The sequence below is a fragment of the Nelumbo nucifera genome, chromosome 6 (assembly GCF_055504915.1).
Source record: "Nelumbo nucifera cultivar China Antique chromosome 6, China Antique-T2T, whole genome shotgun sequence".
NCBI lineage: Eukaryota > Viridiplantae > Streptophyta > Magnoliopsida > Proteales > Nelumbonaceae > Nelumbo > Nelumbo nucifera.
In genome coordinates, this window is record NC_142654.1 from 67,744,466 (window position 1) to 67,769,706 (window position 25,241).

The 25,241-nt window shown below is 41.8% G+C and overlaps 1 protein-coding gene and 1 pseudogene across 5 annotated transcripts; both read right to left on the reverse strand.

Moving 5' to 3' along the window:
- Positions 1–1,504, reverse strand: LOC104606942 (uncharacterized; annotated as a pseudogene).
- Positions 1,354–24,849, reverse strand: LOC104606905 (dihydroflavonol 4-reductase-like1). Of its 5 annotated transcripts, none has more exons than XM_010272334.3 (7): positions 23,436–24,847; positions 3,765–3,913; positions 3,514–3,683; positions 3,017–3,205; positions 2,729–2,891; positions 2,188–2,380; positions 1,354–1,965 (listed from the first exon to the last, which is right to left on the reverse strand). In XM_010272334.3, exons 2-7 carry the CDS (start codon positions 3,889–3,891, stop codon positions 1,827–1,829), a joined length of 981 nt encoding a protein of 326 aa, XP_010270636.1. In that variant the 5' UTR covers positions 3,892–3,913; positions 23,436–24,847; the 3' UTR covers positions 1,354–1,826. The 5 variants fall into 5 exon arrangements, 2 of the variants coding, with proteins under 2 accessions (XP_010270636.1, XP_019054899.1); XM_019199354.2 differs by having other exon boundaries at positions 3,765–4,795; XR_016077693.1 differs by lacking the exons at positions 1,354–1,965; positions 2,188–2,380; positions 2,729–2,891; positions 3,017–3,205 and having other exon boundaries at positions 3,454–3,683; positions 3,765–3,848; positions 23,436–24,849.
- Positions 24,850–25,241: the final 392 nt, after the last annotated feature.

The following is a 25,241-nucleotide window of genomic DNA, read 5'->3' on the forward strand; positions in this document are numbered from 1 at the left end:
CTTCATTCGAATGGGACAAGCATGTCCCTGTTTTTTCTTTAATGACAACTACCACCACTCGAATTTATCATCTTCTTCTTCCATTCAAAACCCTACAACAACAGGCAGCGGCAGCGTTTGGTTGCAGATCCACCGGTGACGTTCCACGGTGAGCAAAAGCCAGCCAACAGAGTTGGGTGTATAGTTAATATAGTCGTTCTTACAGGTCCACTGCTTTTCCCTTCCTACAATTGTTCTTACAGGTCCTGTAAGCGGTGAACAAAAAATTTTGGTTTTCTTTTCGTCTATAAATTTTGGTTTTCTTTTCTTCTCAAATACAACTTCCCAAATTAATGGTGAGAACGTCCCCTTCTTGTCCAAATATTCTCTAATAGCCTTCTCATCGGCAAAGTATCCCTTCTCCAATCTCTCAATGGTGCTCTTCGCTTCTTCCACACCTTTGTCCCTACAAATCGCGTCAACCAGGCCTATAAAGGTTGTCACATTTGGAGAATGACCGGCCTCCAACATCTCAATGCAGATGTCTATGGCGTCTTCCAATCTCTTCCCTTTGTACAATCCCTGAATGAAGACAGTGTAACTGTACACATTCGGTGAAATCCCATTATTCTGCATCTTTCTAAAAATCCTCTTGGCATCATCAAGTTTCTAAGCCTTACAAAAGCCCTCAACTACAACCGTGTAGATTACAACTTCCAGGAACGTACCCTTCTCGTGCATTAACCCAAACAGCTTCATGGCTTCTTGGACCAGCCCATCCTTGCAGAGGCCATCAAGCATTGCCACAGCATTCGGGATGAGACTCATTTCCTTCATTTTCCTGAAAATTTCATCGGCATCTTGTGGCGTCAAATCTGGTTCTGCTTTGACATCGGTTTCTACAACTTGGGTGGGAGAAGCCCTCAACTACAACCGTCTCCTTGTATTATGGTTTATCCATCTTTTAGGTAAATTATGATTTATTCCACATTTCCACCTTACAAATTTTTATCTTATTTTATTTTACAAAACCCTCTCTTTGTATTGTATTAGATTCTCCCAAACCATGGTTTTCAAAACCGGACCGGATCGAACGGTTGGACCGAGAAAACCGAAACTTGACCAGTTCCGTTTTTCCCCAAAACCATTGATTTTGATCAATAAACCATTGAACTGGCCAGTTAACCGTTCGAATGGTTTTGACCATTTTTTAGTTTTTTTTAACTTTTTTTAGTCAAAACGGGCCAGCTGTTTGGGTCAAACAGTTGGACCGTTCAAACCGGTAACCAGACCCCTGACCGGTTTGGTCACCGGTTAGGTTTTAAAAACCATGTCCCAAACAATGACAAATTTGTGATGTAGAAGAATTAATAATTTGCCCAAGGAAAAATATGCAGCATGTAAATAACAATTGGAATCTCTATGGCCATGCATTGACAACATCTCCCCATGCATGATTACATGAATTAGGATCTGATCCTCACAGAATGTTTTTCAAACTGACCTCACAATCACATCCCACCATGTATTAGGAATATCTCCCCATGAATGATAAATACAAGTATAGAAGATGTTCCCAATGCGATATGCTGTGAGACCAGTGCGCCGATTCAGCCTCTAATTACATACAAGTAGAGGAAATGTTCTCCAAATGTGGTTGCGACGTCCTGTGGGTAGGAGATCCGAACTGTGTAGATAGATGATTTTGAAACAAAATGACAATTATGGCATACTGACAATACCGGTTAAAATACAAACAGAAGTCCAATGAAAGGATTTTTATTGTCACAACTTCCATTCCAACAGTAACAGTTAGTGGCGTTTTTGGTCTAGTTTGAGCCTAGAGCCTAGAGATGGCCTTGCTCTCTGAGTGACGCTACACAGTCGTCAAACATTTCTTCAATACTTTTGAACTTGAAACCTAAGCTTTCCAACTTTGAGGTGTTGAATTCATAGTATGGCCTATCGCCAAAAACTGAATCAAACCTGAAAGCCGACATGAAATTAATAACAACCCAAATTAGAAAATCCATTAATTAAACATGATATCTAGGAGCAAGACCAATTCTTTTGCGTTCTTAATATAAATTGTTTCCTATGGTACAGATGCGATGCAGTATCTTTCTAACCCAAAAAAAAAAAAAAAAGATGCAGATGCAGATGCAGTTGCAGTTAGAGAAAGAGAAATTGCAAGACAAGAAAACTAACCTCTTAGGAATGGGTAGCAACGGATAGCGCTTTGCTAGCAAGGATGCTAATTCAATGTTATCCAAGACCTTTGAGCTACAGAGGTATCTTCCTTGAGCGCTGATGTTTTCATAAACAAGGATGTGGCAGAGTGCTACATCGTCGATATGAACATAACCCATCCTTCCGTGATATGAGAATTTTGCCGAGTCACCTATTTCCAGCATGGAAATATGCTACTTTTTATTAAATACATGCAGAACGATAATAATCAATTTAGATTTTATTTTTAAAAAGTTTAAAGCATTGATACAATCCGATTGTAACGGACTTCAAAATAACATGCTTTACTTTTTTTAGTTTTTTTCCGAACATATTCAGCAGGGTTGGTAAAAGGCCTAATTATCCCTCTTTTTCACATACCAATGACCCACTTATACGATACATATCGGCCGATACGAGCCAATACGGATGAAATTTTAAACCAAGTTGATTGTGGAGTGTGAACCAGGCCTTCTTTCTTTCATTATTTCCTTCATGTTAATTTTATTTTGAAGGGTACCTTTAAGTAAATGAAGGATGTCAGAAGCAGTAGAGCACAAGTCGAATGGCAAGCTAGGCCCAATGACGAAAGACGGGAGAACAGTAATTAGGTTGACGTTATTTTCTTTGGCAAATTCCCATGCTGCCTTTTCAGCCAGAATTTTTGACAATGGATACCAAACCTTTTGAAAAGCACCATGGCAAAAGAAGGTTTGTTAGCCTTACTGCAAATGAAAAAACTATGCATGCAATCAAAGTATAAAACCATTTGAAGAATTAGTGATTAATTTATAGTAATGTCGATTACCTGAAGCCTTTCACAGAGTTCCTCCGAGCTCCACGACGACTCATCCAAAGGTATCTTAGGATCAAAATCATATCGAACTCTCACAGCTGCAGAAGATGATGTGAGTACCACACGTCTGAGGAATGGATTCTTCTTGCATGACCTCAAGACGTTTAAGGTGCCTTTTATAGCTGGATCTAAGATTTCAGCCTAGTTAATGATCAGATGAAACAACTTAGATTTCAACAATAGCGATCCAAATTTCATTTGATTAATGAAGGTTTGAAACAAGCTTCATTTTTTCTTTGGGGTGGGGGTGGGGGGTTGGTTGGTTGGTTGCCACCCCACTGGGACAACATCAGCACATTCAAAGCGTTGTTAGTTGTTACCCTTTTTAAAAAGCATATTCAAATTTCAAATTGCCCAGTTGATCATGGTACAAGTAACAACATGACCTAACATAACAAGTAAATTTTTTTCCAGATAGTTGATAGTTGATACAAGAGTAATGGACATGCCTTGGGGTCGGAGATAGGTCCAATCACAGGTGAAGCAGTGTGGAAGACACCATCACATCCCATGATGGCATCATCAAAACTGCCTTCCTCCATTAGATCTGCCTTCACCAATTGAAGTTTCTCTTTTGCTCCTTTCAGTTGCCATAAATGTGCTACTTTCTTGTCATTCCCTGCTCAGTGAAACCACATGCAATAAAAAATCTCTATGTTTCATAGTTGTTAAGTGTTGAGAGAGAGAGAGAGAGAGAGACCTGGATCTCTAACCGTTCCTTTCACATGATATCCTGACAAGAGTAGTCGCTTAACAAGCCAAGAGGCCAGGAAACCTGATGCCCCTGTCACACATACTTTGCCTTTACAATCAAGAGTTTGCTCCATTTGATAGTCCACGGTTTCAATTCTCACCAAGAGTTCAAATAATTCAACACTGTTAATGACATTAAATACACATGGACTTGACAAGGAGAAAAGTGGGTTCATATTAGGTAAACCATCTATCACTTGTGTTCATATAAAAAATAGTGATTTACCAATTTAGGTCAGAAGTAGGTTTCTGTGGTAAATAGAATATTAATAGGTATATTTAGCAAGTAGAAGTTAGCTGCAAGTTATAAAGGACCTGTTTGGTTTATGAAGCTTAATTTGATCCTAGTAGGTGAATTAGAATTCCTTTTTTTTTTTTGAAAAAGTAAACATATATCATAAAAGTATACATGCTCTTCTATACAAAGAGATTCTGTACACCATATACACCCTTTAAGGACCCCCAAAAGTCTATTCTCAAAAAAGATGAAAAATTCTCTCCAGCAAAAGATTTAAGATTTGAAATCGAGATCTTGATCAAATCCACTGAAATGTTATTAACCACCTCCTCAGAATTGGCCTTCTGATCAGATATTCTACCATTCCTCTCCTGCCATAGAGCCCACATGACTGCTAGAGGTACCACTGCCCAGCATGCTCCCTTTCTTAGACATGCCTTGTATTTTCCAGCCACCTAAGAAGTTTCCTAACCAAAGTTGGGCAGCAACAAGAAAAAGAATTGCCTTAAGAATAATCACACAGAACAGACAAATGATTTGAAGATTGTCTCTGTTACACAGAGGGAAGAGATAATCTGGCAAGCTTTCTCCCTTTCAAGCAAGCATCACCTTAGTCAAAGTGCCAAACATTGGGATTGATCCATAGAGATGCAGTTTCCGAGATGGCTTTAGCCATATTTTTTCTTTACGACATATTCATGGTGACATTGGGATTGATCCAGAGTAGTCATACTGTCAAACTGCATTGATGGTATTACTTCAGTTTCCATGCATATAGAAAAGCTCGGCATACATACATTATCACAAAGAATTAAAATGACTGTCATTGAGGCTTAAAAAAAAGACTCATTACATTCTTTTTGGATTCTGTTCTCTCTCTCTCTCTCTCTTCATTCCAATTATAAAAAGGAATCTACTATCTTTGGAGCCCGGTCAAGCAAGCTGTTCATCTCCTCTGGAAATTCAACTTGCTACCATCTTTATACCAGAAACAACAATGTTCTTCCATGGAATCAGAGATGTACTCATCCAGTCTATTGAAAGAACCCACCTCTCAAATCTATTAAAATTTCACCAATCAGGCCTTTTGGAAATTAAGGATTAAAGAATTTACACAATACTGGGCCCGGGATCTTGGACAGACCCATTCAAATTTTGGCAAACATTTAACCTGATCATACTGGACCCCACTTGCATTCCTAGATGATATCAATGCCCTACTTCTGAACAGTCTGGATCAGGCAGGCACTCACTCTGAGCATGTTGAGTAAGCAATTGGAAGCTTTTTCGAAACCTGTCCCTTAAAATACCCCCAGCCTACCTTTGAAAAAGGTTAAATTCAAATTTCGATACAGGTCTACAATATTTATTGTGTGCTCATTCACTGTGCTTGCAATGCTATGCCTATTCTGTGATGGAATTCCTTGTAAGCAAAAGACTGCACATTGTGAAAGCATGGGAATCCTACCACACATTAGAAACATCTCCCCATGAATTTACCATAAATGTACAGGATATATTCCCAATATGCAACTGAATACTAAGAGAAGAAAGTTTTTGCTTTAAGGAAATCTGGACTCCTTACATAAAAAAAAATGACATGACTTTATCTTCTTTGTTCACTATTTAATACCATGTGCCTTGACATGGTATGCCATTCTGTTTGTTTTTATTAAATGGGACAAAATATCTTAACTCAAAAAATTCATAAGCACAAGGAAACAAAATCATGCACAGAATCATACAAACACACAATCACACATCACTCTTGGTCTCGCAACCATGCATTGGGTTGACAGTTGGTCTCTCCTTTCTTTGCATGATGCACGGATGGAGGACTTCCTCATTGTTTACACGAGGATTCTAGCCACTCCTAGTTCAGTTCATGGAAACAATTTGTATAAGAATCTTCCCACTATGAACCTTTTCGTATTTCAACCATAGTTGTCAAGGCGACAAGGCGCCCTTGGAGCCTCGCCTTGCCTAATCGCCAAGCAGTTTTCTATAGCGTCTTATAACAAACTTTTCTTCTTCTTTTCCTATAACAGAAATAGGGGTTCAGCCCCTATATTTTTTGAATTTTCTTTCTTTCTTCTTTTTCTTCTCATGAATATGTTGGAATATGTTGATTTTCTATACTTTAACAAGAAGTTGATACTTTTCTTATGAAAATTATGGATATTTATTAAGGAAATATGATTATGGAACCTAGGGAGCTACCCTATGATACATGTTTTTACTTGAAAAAAATATCCATTGCCAAGGCGCCCCTTGTCGCCTAGCCTCGCCTTGGCACTAGACCTGTACATGGGCTGGGTAGCCCGACGGGCTGGCCCAATCTGGCCCGTTATTAAGTCGAGCTTGGTCATAATTTTAGGCCCGCGGGAACGGGCTCGGGCCCGACTTTTTTCGGGCTAAGCTCGGGCTTTCTCAAAAAAGCCCAACCCGAGCCCGAGCCCGACTTGATACTATATATCAAATAATAAAATTATATTTTATTTAATAATATATATAATATTTTTTCTTTGTCCTTCTCTTTTTTTTCAAGTAATAGTGAGATGTTTATTATTTTTGAGTTTTGAAGGTTTTTAATATAAATAAAACACTTTTTTATTGAATAAAAAAAGGAAAAAGAAAAATTATGTTTTCAAATTTCTAGCCGGGCTCGGTCTTCGAGCTTTATATGAGGGCTGGGCTCGGGCTCGGTCCTAAGTGTATTTTGTTGATACATATACAAAGCCCGGCCCAACCCATGAACAGGGTCTACTTGGTGCCTTGAAAACTATGATTTCAACAATGTGATTGTATATTCATCCCTCGCCAACGATGATACACTAAATGTCTCAATCAAAAACTATCAATCTAAAGAAAGCTTACCTTGGCATGGATGGCCTCTCAGGAAGATATCAAAATTTGGACCCTGTTAGTGGTGTTAGTGAAGGGGTATTTCAGTCTTTGTACTTGTTGAGAATGCTGATGTGTACTGTTATGTTAGTTCGAGTGCCTCTTACTTAAAGAAGGGCACTCAAGTCTTTTTCAATAAGTCAATAATATAATAATAGGTCTGGCCGAATCAAGGGATTAACTTTTTTCTCTAATTCGAACCAGCCTTTCTCTCTTTTCTCTCTTCTCTCTTTTCTTCTTTCCTCTCCTACTTCTTGCTGTCTACTTTACTCTACAGTCAACGAACAAGACAGAATTCTATGGCAGGTCAAACTTCAACATGGTATCAGAGCTAGGTTCACCAAATCAGACTTGCTAGAATTCTGCCTTCTGCGCATTCGAATTAGGGTTTCACTTGGGGTTCTCAGTTGTGAGTTGGAGACTGGGAAAAGGGCTGAAAAGGAGTGATCGCCCTCTTCCCTAGGAGGTCTCTATGCCTCCGATTGTGTCGTTGGTGATTGGTTGCTGTGGTTTCTAAGCCCTAGTTAGGGCTGGTACGTGTGGTGCAGTGGTGTCTCAGCCCTTCGTATGGTTGGCCTTCAGGCGATGAGGTAAAGTTTTTTTTTTTTATATATTTTTTTTCGTTATGGAATACATGAGAGGTGTAGTACAGTTCGCATGATGGGTTCTCAGATTGCAGTATGCTAGGGTTTATGCTAGGGTTTATTCTGGTTTGTGTGTGATTCGAATGGCAATAGTGTCTACTTAATGGTGAAGCTTCCTATAGTTGTGGATTAATGTTGGTGGTGTTACAAGTGTGGTTTTCAGCTTTTGATATCGCTGAAATCAGTGTGTAGACCTCGGTGAGTAGGGGTTGTGGTGTTGTAGTTTTCAACATTTAATACTGCTGAAATCAGTGTACAGACTTCGGTGAGTAGGGTTTGTGGTGTTGCAGTTCTCAGCTGTTGAAATCAGTGTGCAGATTTCGATGAAGTGTCTGTGTGTAGTGTGCAGTGTGTAGTGCTCCTAATTCAGTGCTCAGAATTAAGGGAGTTCGGCAATGGCAGATAACAGTGATAGTAAACCTAGTGTCATGATATCTACTGACTACCTGAATGTCCAAATGACCTCCATTAAACTGAATGGAGAGAATTATGTCCCTTGGGCCAAGTCTGTAGAGGTTTTTCTGAAGGCGAAGAAGAAAGTGAAGCATATAAGAGAGGAGAAACCCCCCGCTAATTCTCAGGAGTATGAAGACTGGGAACAGGAAGATGCACAGATCATTACATGGTTGTGGAACAGTATGGAACCCAAAATCAGTGTGAACTTCATGTTTCTTGACACAGCCAAAGAGGTGTGGGATCATGCCAAGAAACTGTATTCAGGTCAGGATAATACCACCAGGGTATATCAACTGTATCAGGAATACTTCAATCTGCAACAGGGAAATCAGAGCCTTGAGGAGTACTATGCCAATGTGAGGAATATCCGTAATGAGTTAAATGTCTATCATCCTCTCACTTCAGATGTCAAAGTTCAACAGCAACAGCGAGAGCAGCTTGATGTAACACGGTTTCTGGTGGGGCTGAAGTCTGAGTATGAACCAGTACGAGCCCAGATACTAGGGGGATCTGCTCTTCCATCTTTAGAGGAGGTGTTTGCTCGTCTTCGGAGGGCTTCCATTGGATCTATGGACTCTAATGTCTCCGATAAATCAGCATTTGCAGTGTCAAGAGGCCGAGGTGGCAGAAGTGGGACTCGAGGAACCCAGCCTGGCAGGAGTGGTAGTGGTGGATCTACACATATCCGTGGTGGTGGTCGTACTGGAGGCAGAGATTCAGGGGGAGCTCGTGGTAGAGGACGTGGCTCGGGTCCACGGAAGTGTACTCACTGTGGTTTGGATGGACATACCATTAACTACTGCTATGACTTACATGGTCCTCCCTCGACGTGGGCCAACCATGCCATGACTAGTGACACCAGTTTCAGCCCTACACAGGAGAAACGGTCAGCTGACCCGATGCCTTCTACTCCCTCAGATGGTCCAGGCAAGGAGATGGTGAGTGTTCCTCGTGATGAGTATGAGAGGTTTGTTCAATCCAAGTCGCAGCAGAACACAGCTTCCTTTGCACACTCAGGTATGGCTTGTTTGGCATCCGCACCCAACCCCTGGATTATTGACTCTGGAGCCTCCGATCACATGACGGGAACTCCAGGTGTGTTTTCATCTCTCACTCATTGCTCAACATCACAATCTGTTACCCTTGCTAATGGCTCCACGTCATCTATCTGTGGTGTTGGTAATGTTGACCTAGACCCTGTATCCCTATCCTCTGTTTTATATGTACCTAAGCTTCCATTTAATCTTATGTCTGTTAGTAAGCTGACCAAGTCACTTAAGTGCTCCATCACTTTTTACCCTTCTATGTGTGTTTTTCAGGATCTCAAGACGGGGATGAAGATTGGTGGAGGGCATGAAGCCGGTGGACTGTATTATCTTGATGGTGGTGGACGAACGTCAACGGCTCTTCAGTCATCCATTTCTCCTCTCCAGTGGCACTGTAGATTTGGTCATCCTTCGCTGAAAGTGTTGCAGTCCTTAGTCCCTTCATTGAGTCAACTTTCTGTTTTAGATTGTGAGTCTTGTCAATTTGGGAAACACCATCGTGTTCCCTTTCGTTCTAGGGTCGATAACCGTGTGTCGAGTCTTTTTTCTTTAATTCATTCAGATGTTTGGGGTCCTTATAAAGTGATGTCATATAATGGATACCGATATTTTGTTATTTTTGTTGATGACTGTTCAAGAATGACGTGGCTCTATTTAATGAAAGAAAGAAGTGAATTATTTTCCATCTTCCAGAAATTTTATGCTGAGATCCGCAATCAATTTGGTGTTCACATCAAAATTTTCCGTTCTGATAATGGTCGTGAATACTTGTCTTCATCTTTTCGAGAATACTTGGACCAACATGGCATTATACACCAAACTTCATGTACCTATACTCCGCAACAAAATGGGGTTGCTGAGAGAAAGAACCGCCATCTTGTAGAAACGGCACGCTCCCTCATGCACCACATGAATGTTCCCAAAACTTTTTGGAGCGATGCAATGCTCACCTCTTGTTTCTTAATTAATCGGATGCCCACGTCTATCCTTGATGGTCGTTCTCCTTTTAGTGTCTTATTCCCCAACATGTCTCCGTTTCCGCTTTCTCCTCGGGTATTTGGGTGTGTCTGCTTCGTTCATAATCTGAGTCCCGGGACTGACAAGTTAGATGCACGTTCCATGAAGTGTATCTTCCTTGGTTATTCCCGAACTCAGAAAGGGTACAAGTGTTATCATCCTAGTTCTCGTCGTTCCTTGGTATGTGCTGATGTTACATTCTTTGAGTCTACTCCGTTCTTCGTGGGGTCCGGTGCTGCTGCTTCCCCCACATCACCACCTCCTCTTCCTCTTCCTGTGGCTGATCCACCTCCTTTGGTTCCAGTCATGCCTACGTCCTTGCCTCCGGTGCCACCATTGGTTGACCGTCCACCCATCCGTTACGTGTATACACATCGCCCACGTGTACCGGCTGCAGCTCCTCCAGCTTCATCACCGTCGACAGATCCAGCTCCAGCTTCGACACCAGCCTCCGACCTAGATCTTCCTATTGCCTTACGGAAAGGTAAGCGTACTTGCACCCTTCACCCTATTTCCAATTTTGTTTCACTTACCCACCTCTCCGCTTCCCATCGCCAGTTCATATCTTTGTTATCCTCCGTGGTTGTTCCTAAGGATGTCCAGGAAGCCCTTACCTCTCCAGAGTGATGCCGTGCTATGGAAGAAGAGCTCTCTGCTTTGCATCATAATCACACTTGGGATCTCACCGCTCTTCCTCCTGGGAAGCAGGCTGTCGGTTGTAAGTGGGTGTATAGTGTTAAGTACTTGCCAGATGGTCGTGTTGAGCGCCTGAAGGCGCGGCTGGTTGCCAAAGGGTACTCCCAAACCTATGGCATTGACTACACGGAGACGTTCTCCCCGGTTGCTAAGATAGGGTCAGTTCGTGTCGTCATCTCTCTTGCAGCTATGTCTGGTTGGCCTCTCCATCAGCTCGATATCAAAAATGCCTTTTTGCATGGGGATTTGCTCGAGGAGGTCTACATGGAGCAACCACCTGGGTTTGTTGCTCAGGGGGAGGATGGTAAGGTATGTAGACTTAAGAAGGCTATTTATGGACTTAAACAGTCCCCTCGAGCATGGTTTGGTAGGTTCAGTGAGGTGGTCAAGAAGTTTGGTCTGAAACAGTGCCAAGTTGATCACTCTGTCTTCAGTCTTGACTCTTCGGCAGGTAAAATAATATTGGTGGTGTATGTGGATGATATCGTTGTGACTGGGAATGATAAAATGGGCATTGACAGATTGAAGGCATTCCTACAGGAACACTTTCAGACAAAGGACCTTGGCAAGTTGAAATACTTTTTGGGCATAGAGGTAGCAAGATCTAAGCATGGCATTAATTTGTGCCAGAGGAAATATGTGCTTGATTTACTGGAAGAAACAGGATTGTTGGGTACTAAACCGGCTGAGACACCTATGGAAACAAATACGAGGCTGAGCAGTGATATAGGTGAAGTGTTTGAAGAGCCTGGCAGATACCGACGACTTGTAGGAAAACTAAACTATCTAACCATTACTCGGCCAGATATTTCATTTGCGGTTAGTGTGGTGAGTCAGTTCATGCAGAAACCTTTGGTCCCACATTGGAATGCAGTGCTAAGGATTGTGAGGTATCTGAAAGGAGCTCCTGGTCGTGGTTTGCTGTACAGAGGTGGTGGAAAACTGGTAGTAGAAGGATACACCGATGCTGATTGGGCAGGTTCTATGTCTGATAGACGATCTACCACAGGCTATTGCACCTTTCTGGGGGGTAACCTGGTAACATGGAAAAGTAAGAAGCAAACAGTTGTGGCAAGAAGCAGTGCAGAAGCGGAATATAGGGCCATGGCACATACTGCTTGTGAACTAGTGTGGCTGAGGAACCTTCTACAGGAGATAGGATATGACATCAGTACTCCAATGAAGCTCTACTGTGACAATCAGGCAGCGGTTCATATCTCTTCCAATCCAGTGTTTCATGAAAGAACCAAGCACATCGAAGTTGACTGTCATTTTGTGAGAGAGAAGGTGCTGAATGGGGTGATAGAAACTGCATATGTTAGTACGGGAAACCAGTGGGCAGACTTGTTTACAAAAGGCTTGAGTCGGGGGAGAGTGGACTACATATGTAACAAGCTGGGATTATATGATATATACTCACCAGCTTGAGGGGGAGTGTTAGTGGTGTTAGTGAAGGGGTATTTCAGTCTTTGTACTTGTTGAGAATGCTGATGTGTACTGTTATGTTAGTTCGAGTGCCTCTTACTTAAAGAAGGGCACTCAAGTCTTTTTCAATAAGTCAATAATATAATAATAGGTCTGGCCGAATCAAGGGATTAACTTTTTTCTCTAATTCGAACCAGCCTTTCTCTCTTTTCTCTCTTCTCTCTTTTCTTCTTTCCTCTCCTACTTCTTGCTGTCTACTTTACTCTACAGTCAACGAACAAGACAGAATTCTATGGCAGGTCAAACTTCAACAGACCCCATCCTCCTCTGGTACTTTCTCTTGTGCTTCCTTCTTTAAGACCTTATCTCAGCCTTCTGCCTCTAGTGGTCTATCTTTCCCTATTAAAGAGGTTTGGAGCAAGCCCATTCCTCCTCGGGTTGGTAGTTTTTGTTGGGAAGCATTCCTGGAAAGAATTAACACAGGTGGCCTACTTCAAAGAAAGAGACCCAATTCTTGTCTATCCCCACATAGGTATATTCTTTGCAAAGTTGAAAGGGAACTAGTTACCACCTATTGGTTTCTCCCTTTTTGGGTGCAGGTGGACCCTCCCTTGAATGTGCAAAGCCTCTTCTCTCCTTCTTACTTTAGTTGGTCTTTAAAAAGAGAGAGAATTATGTGAAGATGTATGAGGGCTGCAGTCTGCTGGTCTATCTGGGAAGAAAGAAACTCATGTACCTTCTCAGAAAAGGAAAGAACCAATGAGAATGTAATGGAGTTGATGCATTTAAGGGTGGCTCATTGGCTGAAATCTCTAAACCTATTCACAGTTTTTTCCTTGGATGACTTGACGAGGAATTGGTTAGAGATAGCTAATTCTGCCCAAATTAATACGGTTTATTCTCCCTCTTGGACCTCTCTCCTACCCGGATTCATGAAGCTGAATTTTGATGGAAGTAGTTAAAGGAACCCATGGCTCTCTGGTATAGGGGGAGTGCTTAGGAATGAAGAGGGACTTATTATAGCCATGTTCTCAGGCCCTATTGGTGAAGGAGACTCTCTTAGGGCTGAGATCCTTGCGGCTATGGAAGGTGCCCAAAGAGCAAGGGAGCTGAACCTAAGAAAACTGGTTTTTCAAGGTGACTCAGAGGTGGTGGTGAGATGGCTAAAGGAAGATAACTCTGGTATCTCGAACTACAGCAATGAAAAGAAAAAATTTAAGTGGCCAACTAGGGACATTGAAGTGAAATACAGTGGGTAAAGAGAACTGCTAACTCACTTGCTGATAGGTTAGCCAAGCAAGGGGTGAATAGGGGATCTTTCTTTTGGGCTCATTTCTAATCCTGTATTTTTTGTTTTGCTAAAATGGGGGAGTTAAGTTTACCTCCCCCTCTTGTAATTAAAGTTTCTTATTCTTAATAAATTCTGCTGTTACTGATCAAAAAAGAAAAGAAATTATGTGCTCATTTCTGAAGAAGGTTTACGGGAGCAAGAGGATTTCCTTCTTCAATGATTGGTTGTCCTCTTTATAGGAAATTGTCCAGTCCTTGAGGAAGTTGAGAGATGGGCAATTGTGTCTTGGAGAAACTTGAAAAAGCAGAGAGCTAGGAGAATGGGTAGAAATAAGTGGCTCCTTGTTTTCTTCAGAGGCCAAAGCTATTGAAGTGTTGTATTCTGGCATCACCTGTTTCAACGGGCAGTGTGTATCTCTGTCAAGGTGGAAACCAATAGGGTTCCTTTAAAGGCAATGTTCTGGCTTTGACAGGTGGTGGATTCGAGTTTTTGGGGTGCCCCTTCATGCTTGGTGCCCAATAGTCTTCAAAGAAATAGGAGATGTTGCAGGAGGTTTCATAGCTGCCATTGACCTCCTATAGAACTTGAAGGGGTGTGTTTGGAAGGTAGTAAGAAGGATAGGAGAATATGGACCCCCTCACCCTCAGGTACCTTCTCTTGTAGCTCATTTTTTCAGCCCTTATTCATTCAAGTGAAAACCAAGGGCCTTCCTTTTCGTCCAAAAAGATTTGGTGTAATCGTATTCCTCTTGGAGTGGGTGGCTTGTGTTGGGAAATGCATTTGGAAAGAATTAATACTTGTGAGCCAGTACAAAGAAAAAGACCCAATTGGTGACTTTCCCCTTGTTATCGTACACAAAACAGGGGTATCTTGGTCATTTGGGCTTATCTATTTGAAGGTGAATAATCTACATATAGCAATGATTTATTTGTGAGGTAAGGTGAATTAGTTAAGATGGCATCGATTGGAGATGGGAATGACAATAAAACAAGCGTTATGATTTCTCCAGATTACCTAAATGTTCAAATGACATCTATTAAGTTGAATGGTGATAATTATGTGCCGTGGGCAAAATTTGTGGAGGTGCTTTTAAAAGCCAAGAAAAAAGTAAAACATGTGAGAGAGGAGAAACCCTCCTCTGGTTCTCTAGGGTTTAGTGACTGGGAACAGGAAGATGAACAAATAATGACATGGTTGTGGAATAGCATGGAACCAAAAATTAGCGTGAACTTTATGTTCCTAGATACAGCTAAAGAAATCTGGGATCATGCTAAGAAACTGTATCCCGGGCAAGACAGTATAACTAGGGTGTATCAATTGTACCAAGAGTACTTTAATCTGAAGCAAGACAGTCAAAGCTTGGAGGAATACTATGCAAGTCTAAGGAATATCTGAAATGAGCTCAATGTGTATCATCCTCTGACACAGAATGTTCAGATTCAGCAACAACAACGTGAGCAACTTGATGTGACAAGGTTTCTAGTGGGTTTGAAGGCTGAATATGAGCCTGTCCGAGCACAAATACTGGGGGGGTCTGCTCTTCCCTCACTTGAAGAAGCTTTTGCCATCTAAGGAGGACATCTATTGAGTCTATAGAGCATTCTTCTCTCTCAGACAGATCTGGTTTTGTGGTGACTAGAGGGGGAGGTCATGGAAATAGAGATGGTGGTGGTGGTCGTGGACTTCCAGGTAACCGTGGTGGTCCCAGGTTTAACCGTGCTAGTGGCCGGAGTGGAAGTCGGGACTCAGGGGGAGGTCGTGGTAAAGGAAGAAGTAATGCCCCTAGGAAGTGTACATACTGTGGATTAGAGGGGCACACAGTTAACTTCTGCTATGATTTACATGGTCCACCCAACACTTGGGCTAACCATGTTGTGACCAAGGGTAGTGGTACAGCTACTGAAAGTCAACAAACTGACCCGATCCCCTTCACATCTACTAGTGTTTCTGGGAAGAAGATGGTGAGTGTACCCCGTGCAGTATATGAACAGTTCCTTCAGACATCTTCTCAGCAAAACATAGCGACCCTTGCCCATTCAGGTATGGCTTGCTTGGCTTCCAAGCCTTCACACTGGATCATTGACTCCGGAACCTCAGACCATATGTCTGGGACTCCTAATGTATTTTCTTCTCTTTCTCGGTCCTCCACATCTCAAACAGGTACTCTTGCTAATGGTTCTACATCTCCCATCTGTGGTGCTGGTGATGTTGATCTCTCCTCCTTGTCTTTATCATCTGTTTTATATGTTCCCAAGTTCCCCTTTAACCTTATGTCTGTTAGTATATTAACTAAGTCTCTTAAATGTTTTGTAACATTTTATCCTTCCTCTTGTGTGTTTCAGGATCTCAAGACGGGAAGGAAGATTGGTGGAGGGCATGAAGCAGGTGGATTGTATTACCTTGATGGTGGTGGCCCTCCAGTAGCTTTTCAATCGTCTCTTACTCCTCTTCAATGGCACTACAGACTTGGTCATCCTTCTCTCAAGGCTCTGAAGTTGCTGGTCCCTTCCTTGAGTCATCTTTCATCTTTAGATTGTGAGTCATGTCAATTGGGAAAACATCATAGAGTCTCATTTAGTCCAAGAGTTGATAGTCGTATCTCAAGTCCTTTTTCTTTAATTCATTCTGATGTATGGAATCCAATCAAAGTGATGTCATACAATGGCTATAAGTATTTTGCAATTTTTGTTGATGACTTTTCAAGGATGACATGGATTTATTTTATGAAATACCGTAGTGAATTATTCCCTATTTTTCAAAAATTTTATGCTGAAATACGCACTCAATTTGGTGTTCATATTAAAATTCTTCGCTCTGATAATGCCAAAGAGTACAACTCATCACCATTTCAGCAATACCTAGAGCACCATGGGATAATTCATCAAACTTCTTGTGCCTACACCCCACAACAGTACGGTGTAGCTGAACGGAAAAATCGACATCTCCTTGAAACTGCTCGGTCCTTGATGATCAATATGAATGTCCCAAAGCATTTTTTGAGTGATGTTGTCCTCACATCCTGTTTTCTGATCAATCGGAGGCCCATGTCCATCCTTGGAAGTCAATCCCCCTTCTCGATGTTGTTTCCCACCTTGTCTCCATTTCCTCTCACCCCAAGAGTCTTTGGTTGTGTTTGTTTTGTTCAACACTTGGGGCCTGGTTTAGACAAGTTAGATGCACGAGCCACTAAGTGTATCTTTCTTGGCTACTCGATGACTCAGAAAGGGTATAAGTGCTATAACCCTAAATTTCATAAGTCATTTGTGTGCTCTGATGTCACCTTCTTTGAATCAGTCCCGTTTTTCTCAGATGTTGTGGGTTCTTCTCCTTCCTCCGTAATTCCTCTTCCCGTCCCTGTTGCGGATCCCCTTCCCGTGGCTCCTATTCCTAGTGCAGATTCACATCCCATGCCAGTTACTACTGAGAAGCCGCCAATCACACAAGTGTATACCCGCAGAAGTGCATCGGACCCTCCTCCAATTCAGCCCTCGTCGACAGATCCTGTTACTGCTTCTTCTCCCTCAGATCTTGATCTTCCTATTGCTCTGCGGAAAGGTAAACGTACTTGTACTTCTCATCCTATTTCCAACTATGTTTCAACTGCTCACCTTTCTGCTTCTCACCGCAACTTTGTATCATTACTCTCATCTGTTTCCATTCTCAAGACTGTCCAGGAAGCCCTTACCTCCCCAAGGTAGTGGCAAGCCATGGAAGAGGAATTCTTTGCTCTACAACACAATCACGCGTGGGAACTCACTGCTCTTCCTCCTGCTAAGCATGTTGTTGGGTGTAAGTGGGTCTACACAGTGAAGTATCTTCCTGATGGCAGTGTAGAGCGATTGAAGGCCAGGTTAGTGGCCAAGGACTATTCTCAGTTGTATGGTGTGGACCATATGGAGACATTTTCTCCTGTGGCTAAGATTGGTTCAGTTCGGGTGTTGATTTCATTAGATGCTATGTATGATTGGCCTCTTGTATAACTTGACATAAAAAATGCCTTCCTACATGGTGATCTCATTGAGGAGGTGTTATGGAGCAACCACCAGGGTTTGTTGCTCAGGGGGAGGATGGTAAGGTTTGTAGACTCAAAAAGGCAATTTATGGACTGAAACAATCTCCACGTGCTTGGTTTGGCAGGTTTAGTGAAGTGGTGAAAGCCTTTGGGATGAAACAGTGTCAGGTAGACCATTCTGTGTTCAGCCATGTCTCAAAAGATGGGAAAATCTTGCTAGTGGTGTATGTGGATGATATTGTCATCTGGGAATAGAAGTTGCAAGGTTAAAACATGAAATTAACTTATGTTAGAGAAAATATGTTCTTGACCTATTTGAAGAAACAGGGCTGTTAGGTGCTAAACCAGCAGAGACACCTATGGAACTCAATGCCAAGTTGAGTGTTGATGCAGGTGAAGAGTTTGATGATCCTGGAAGATACAGGGGGTTGGTGGGAAAGTTGAACTACCTGACCATTACCCGACCAGATATATCATTTGCTGTGAGTATGGTGAGTCAGTTTATGCAACATCCTCGGGTTCCTCATTGGGAAGTTGTTCTGAGGATTGTTAGGTACCTAAAGGGTGCTTCAGGTCGTGGTTTGCTATACCGAAGTGGAGAGACCCTTGAGATAGCAGGGTACACAAATGCTGAATGGGCTGGTTCTATATCAGACAGGAGATCAACTACAAGGTATTGTACCTTTCTTGGTGGCAATCTTGTAACTTGGAAGAGCAAGAAACAAACAGTGGTGGCAAGGAGTAGTGCAGAAGCTGAATACAGGGCTATGGCTCATACCACATGTGAACTAGTATGGTTGAAGAACTTGCTACAAGAGAGGGGATTCTCAGTTCATAAGCCCATGAAACTATTTTGTGATAACCAAGTTGTTGTTCACATCTCTTCCAACCCAGTCTTCAATGAGAGAACTATTGAGGTTGATTATCACTTCGTAAGAGAGAAAGTGATAAGTGGAGTGATAACCACATCTCATGTGAGCTCAGGAAATCAGTGGGCAGATCTCTTTACAAAGGGATTGTCTCGGGGCAGAGTAGATTATATTTGTAGCAAGCTGGGATTATATGACATATACTCTCCAACTTGAAGGAGAGTGTTAGAATACTCGAATCAGGGGTATTTTGGTCATTTTGGTTTATCTGTTTGAGAGTGAAAGGTCTATTTTATCTAAATTTAAGTTATGTGTCCCATCACTTATGAGGGACAATATGATCTTTCTTGTAACTCTATTATTTGGATCAAATACAAGTGGGTCGGCTAGGGAAAGGTGACTTTTCCTTTCTTCTAGTCTGGCCGAACCCTTCTTCTCTTCTTCTTCTTTCTCTTTCCTTTCTTCTTCTCTACTTCAACCTAGAATCGAATAGGGTTTATTTACAGTGGCAAGGAATAGTGCAGAAGCTGAGAATAGAACTAAGGCTCATACCACATGTGAACTAGTATGGCTAAAGAACTTGCTACAAGAGATGGGGTTCTCGGTTGACAAACCCATGAGACTATATTGTGATAACCAAGTTGCTGTTCACATCTCTTCCAACCCAGTCTTCCATGAGAGAACCAAGCATATTGAGGTCGATTGTCACTTTGTGAGAGAGAAAGTGATAAGTGGAGTGATAACCACATCTCATGTGAGCTCAGGAAATCAGTGGGTAGATCTCTTTACAAAGGGATTGTCTCGGGGCAGAGTAGATTATATTTGTGATAAGCTGGGACTATATGACATATACTCTCCATCTTGAGGAGGAGTGTTAGAGTACACAAAACAGGGGTATTTTGGTCATTTGGGTTTATTTATTTGAGAGTGAAAGGTTTGTTTTATTTAAGTTTAAGTTATGTGTCCCATCACTTATGAGGGACAATATGGTCTTTCTTGTAACTATGTTATTGAAGATAAATACAAGTGAGTCGACTAGAGAGAGGACTGATTTTTCTTCTACTGGCCAAACCCTTCTTCTTCTTCTCCTCTTCTTCTCTAATGTAACCTAGGACTAAATAAGGTTTTCACACCCCTCACTAGTGCTCCCTTTGCAAAGTTAATGGTGAGAATTGCTATCACTTATTAATTTCTTGCCCTTTTTCTTCGTCAATTTGAGAATGGTTCCTTTCTTTGTTTGGGTGTAGGTGGAACCCTCCACCTAGTGTACAAAACCGATTCGCTTCTAACTTCCTAAGCTGGTCAAAAAAGAGGGGAACAATACTGTGGAGATGCACAAGGGTAGTGTGTGTTAGACAATTTGGGAGGGGAGGAATCAAAGGCTCATCCATTAAAAATCAAAAAGTATAGAAGTTGTCATTGAAGCTATCACCATCAAGGTAGTCCATTGGGTAAAGCCTTTGGATATTTTCAGAGATGCTCTTGGCATTGAGGTGATGAGGAAGTGGAGGGACGTGGCTGATTCTGCTCCAGCTAAGGAGGTGGTCAGGCCATTGTGGTTCCTACCCTTTAGTGGGTTCATTAAACTTAATTTTAATGACAGCAGTGAAGGCAATCCTGGTCCTTCTGGCGTTGGACGAGTTTTCAAGAATGAAGAAGGAAATATCATTGCACTATCTCAGGTCCAATTGGTGAAGGGGATTCCTTACGAGCTGAAATTATGGTTGTTATGGAGTGGATCCAAAAGGTTAAAGAGCTGAATATCAGGAAGTTGGTGATAGAAGGTGACGAAGCTTGTAATTAGTTGGCTTCAAAAAAGGGAGGAAGAGGGATGGTGGTGCTACATTAATGAGAAGAGAAAAGCTGTTAAATTGCCGCAATGGGTAGAGGTGGCTTGTAATCGGGTTAAAAGAGATGCAAATACTGTTGCTGATACACTTGCTAAACAAGGAGTGGGAAGGAATGAGTTATTTTTGGTTGTACTGTAATCTTCCTTTTGGGAAGGGCTAAGAGTGTTTATCCCTCCCTCTTCTTTGTACTAAATTTCTTCTTTTAATAAAATTGGTTCTGTTATTGATAAAAAAAAGGTTTCATAGCTGCCAATCTGGAAAATCTCTTGTGGAACATCATTGAGTCTCTACAATTACTTGTGTGGAGCATAGCAGATAGAGACATTCCAAAACCTTTAGAGTTGATTGCAAGGGGCACTAAGTTCTTATTGAGCATCGTGTGGAAGACACAGTGAATCTAGAAGGAAGTTGGAACCGATGCTCCACAAGCATACCTCTAGCCCGACGATATCAAAGTCCCCCCTCCAAAAAAAACTTTGCTAATATAGTTAGGGTGGAAATAGAGGGTCAAGATAGCTTTCGGCTAGGAGGTTCAGGTGCCTTTTGTGGACAGCATTCAAATTTGGAGGCTCATGACAACATGATTTTCTTAGGTGACAAAGCCATCTTCCTGTGAGAAAGAAAAACATAAGGGTGGCAACCTCCGTGGCCGGTGATGTTGTCTATAGACCTGTTAATGAGCCAGGTAGGCTTGGACAAAGTTTTAAGCTCTCAGGCTCAGGCTTTCCCAAATAAGCCCAACCGAGTTTGAGAGTGGCATGATAATATTATATGTATAATAGAAATAATAATATATATGTTAATAATATATAATATATAATATATATTTATTAAAATTAATAGCAAAAGAAGTACTATATATTAAATATATAAAATATCATATAATATATATAGCATATTATTAATAACATATAATTAATATATTACAAAGTACCTGTCAAAATCAGGCTTTGGGCTTTATATAGGGCCAGGCGCGGGCTCAAGATCTAGCCCGATTATCGGGTAGAGCCCAACATGTGAACAGATCTAGTTGTTCATGAGCCTTAGGCATTGGCGGCGAACAGCTTTTCGACGCCAACAGACAGGTTGACAGTTAACCTTCAAATCATCCTATTCTCCCCCTGTTTTTCCACTAAGAGTTTGGCACCCTGTTTAAATTTTGAACAGGCACCCTTTCTTGTTGGCAAATGGGTGAGGGAAGTAGTTTTATGTGGGGTTCCATTCTGGGTCCAAGCCCAACCTAGATTTTGTTCTAGAGTGTGGTCCCCATTTCAGTGTTTTCTTCTTTTGTAGCCAAGCCTTGCCCATTGAATGTTGTTTCTCTTTGCTCTAAGGCATCGTTCTTTGTCGGTATCTCATGGGGGTAAGTTGGTCAACTAGATAATTGACCAACTTACCCGTGTTCGCTTGCTGCTATAATGGAACCCGCGAAAAACAAATTTTTCAAAGAGTATCAGTTACCCGAGTAACTGATACAACTTACCCACCCATAGAAAATGTAATCATATACCGCTGAACTCTTTACCCATCTAAGTTGAAGCACCCACCGAACACTGCCACTGAAATTTACCCGGGCAACATCTGCTCGGGAACAACTTACCTGGGTAGCGAAAAACGAACAAGGCCTAAGATGCCGACGCTTCCTTCACAAATTCAATGTTTGATTCTGATGGGCAGAATCTAGGAAAGGCTCAAACATGATCTCTCACACGTTACTCCGTTTAGAACAAGTTAGTTGAGGAGGTAGTAAGTAAGAAGGAAATCCCTGGTGCAGGTTGCACAAGCACGCTGAGTTCTTGAACTCAGTTGACACATCTCTCTTGCAATCTGGACAACCAGACCAAGGTTGTGGTTCCGTTAGTAGAAGTTTCAGAGCCATGGAGTTAAGTGGCTTGAGCCTCTTAACCCAAAATACTCTCAACATGAAGCATCGAGTGGAGCAAGCACTTGCATTTGGCAAGTTTCTTGGCATGTCAATCATTGATGATCAAGAAATTCAAATTCATGATTGGTTTAGAACGAAGGAGATCTTGGGTTTTAGGAATTTTTCTTTAACCGTGTCTTGAAGTGTGAGTTCAGAAGATGGTTTGGATCATATTAGCAAAAGTTCTGATGACTCCTCTGTTAGTCTAGCTTTCTCTCTCAGGAGTAGGAAAAAAAACTATCAGAATTCTATGACAAGGTTGTGGTTGTTCCTAATAGCAAGGGAACATGAAGTTCAAGAGGAAAGGGCAGAAGAATGCGAAGTTCTAGAAGAAGAGGCAGAGGTGGCAAAGGAAAGTCTGTGCTGTTCATTAGTTTTTGGTCTTCTGGCTATCTACTCTGTTTGCATGCTGGTTTGGGCTATGGCTTGATGTTGTCATTTTGTTAAGTTGAGGTGGTTTTTCTGAGCGTTTTCCTTGTGCATTTATGGTGGTCAGTTTAGTCATTTTCTGGGTTGGGCCTTGGACCTAGTGTTTTTTGGGGTCTTTGAGTCTAGGCCTTTTTGGAGTCTCATGTCTGGAGGCTTCTTTTTTGTTCTGTTTGTGTATACTCTATACTTTTATTTTTAATAAATTTTACTTTATCTTCTAAAAACTATAGGTTTTTACACTACTAAAATATTGTCCATGGATTTGATTGACAGAATTTAATGATGAGAAATAAAGACAGCTTGAATATATATTTCAATGAGAGTAAATTAGAATTAATACCTTAAATATGAGATTCAATGAGAAAGAATGGAATGAATCAAAACGTAGTATCCAAATTAGAAATTCTGCCCTCACAAAGAGAAGGACTAAATTCAAACAAATGAGTATTTTAATCAAATAAAAGTCCAGAAGCATTGGGCACCGGGGAACCATTCCCACTTTTTTATAATAGTATAGTATAGATTAGCTGACCTTACCAGCAGATATGGTAGACATTTTGTTTCCCCCACAAAACAAAACATACAATTTAAATGGAATGAAACAGAAGTACCAAAAAGATCATTATTTCACCATGGCAAGAAACAAACTAGCAGCAATTATAATTTTTTTTTATAATAGCAGCAATTGTAATAGAAAGCATGCTTCTCATTATTTCACCATGCCAAGAAGGTAAAGATCCCAAACTAATAACGGATGTTATAGAAAAAATACGAAATTAAAATTAAAGAAAAGGAGTCCAGGGTTCTTAGTTCTTACCAGGTGTAATACCATGCTTCTCACTTTAGTTTGCACTTTCCCCATCGGGTTCTGCTTTCCATCCAAAGCTCCCCATTTCAGCCCAATAGCTTCAACGAACCCACCAATACTATGAAACCGAGAAGTCCAGAACCCACACCAACATATCACCCGATTCTGTCTTTTCTTAATTCTCCAAAATCCAAACTTTAGTCAAGCGTTTCAACTATCCCTTTTTTTTATAGAACTACAAAGCAAAATACTGAACCATAGACCTCCAAAGCTCCTTATTTAATAGCCACAGCTTCAACGACTCCATCACAGAAACGCGTTAGTTACCTACGGGCCACACTGTCAAGTACTAAATTCCTTTATCGGCTTTCTTCAGAGCTCCCCACTTCATCACTAGAGCATCAACGATACCCTCGAAACTATCAAAACTGAACCCCACAACATCAACAGCAACCCCCAACCTCTCAGCCCCAGCAGCAGTAACCGGCCCATGAGCAACCACAATCAACCCCGGCCATCTCTCCCTCACCATTCCCCACTCAAACCCCATCTCTCTTAAGCTCTTAAGCATCCCCTCTACCTCTCCCGTGCTCGTAAACACTATTGCATCTAAACCCTCTTTGCTTCTCACCAACCCCTCAGAGCATCTCGGTCCCGCCCACCTCGTCTCGTATGCCGCAACTCTGACAGGAACCCAGTCGTTGGACCTGAGGTCCCGAAGAAAATTGGGGATCACCGGGGGTTCCTCAATTCCGGTCACGAGTGGAACTGGGCAGAGAACTCTGCGCCCCGCTCCGGGACCGAGCGATTCGACGAGGCTCGATGGAGTTGCAACGGGAGGAATCAGAACCCTGATTCGACCTGGGCTTTCGCATAGCTTGGCGATGAAGGCCTCTGTTAGAAGCTCGGCGTCTTTGCCGAGGGCGGCGATCGTGAACAGATCGCCAATTCGGGACAACGGAGGCGCTTCCCTTTCGAGATCATCGAGGATTTCAGAGAAGGACGAGATTCCGGTTCGCGACGTGAAGGCGATGGCGGAGAAGAATTCCAACGAAGTTTGTACGGATCTAATAGAGGCTTTGCATTGTGGAGTGGATTCGACGACAACGGTTGGGTACCAGAGAGGGGTGGAACCGCGGAGCTCCAGGAGATGAGCTAGCCTCTTGGCATAGTTTACCGGAGTGGTGAACGCGATGCGCCTGTTGGAGAGAGGACCAGGTGATGGATTCGACTGTCGACATGGAGGTTGGTTTTCTACAGCCATGGCCAAGGTGAACGTGCCCATAATTGAAGCCATCGTCGACCGTCGTCTTCACTTTCTTTTATTTTACGCGCCCATGTATATTTCAATCACGCAACTGTAACGGCTGAACAGAAAGGTTAAGCCTGAGCTCAATACATATAGTTGTGCGTGAGACGGATCGGATTCCAAATATTTATGTTATAAATAACTTAAAAAGGGTAATTTTTTTAAACTATCCTTCGTTTAGTTAATTGACTATGTGTACTGTTTGAAAATTGACTAACACTACCCTATTATTAACATCGATTAATATTCCATCAAAGTCCGTACATACGTGACGTTTGAATTTTTTTAAAACCCAATGCTATCTTTGGCCTTGTCCCCTTCCTCCCAATTCGACACACCCTCCGTCAACACCATATCACCGGAGATAACTGCACTTTATTCGTACTATATAACAAAACAGAAAAAACCAAAAAAAACTGTGATCTTTTCACAGTCAAGAACCTAAAAGAAAAAACATTGAAGATGAGGGAAAAAAACTATAGGGATGTTATAAAAGATTTCTTTGA

Coding starts and splice junctions, on each gene's coding strand:
- LOC104606905 (XM_019199354.2), bottom strand. CDS start 3,993: ATGAACCCACTTTTCTCCTTGTCAAGTCCATGTGTATTTAATGTCATT. Junction 3,206..3,513: donor GACCTATCTCCGACCCCAAG/GCATGTCCATTA, acceptor ATCATTAACTAG/GCTGAAATCTTAGATCCAGC. Junction 2,381..2,728: donor CATCCTTCATTTACTTAAAG/GTACCCTTCAAA, acceptor TGCTGGAAATAG/GTGACTCGGCAAAATTCTCA.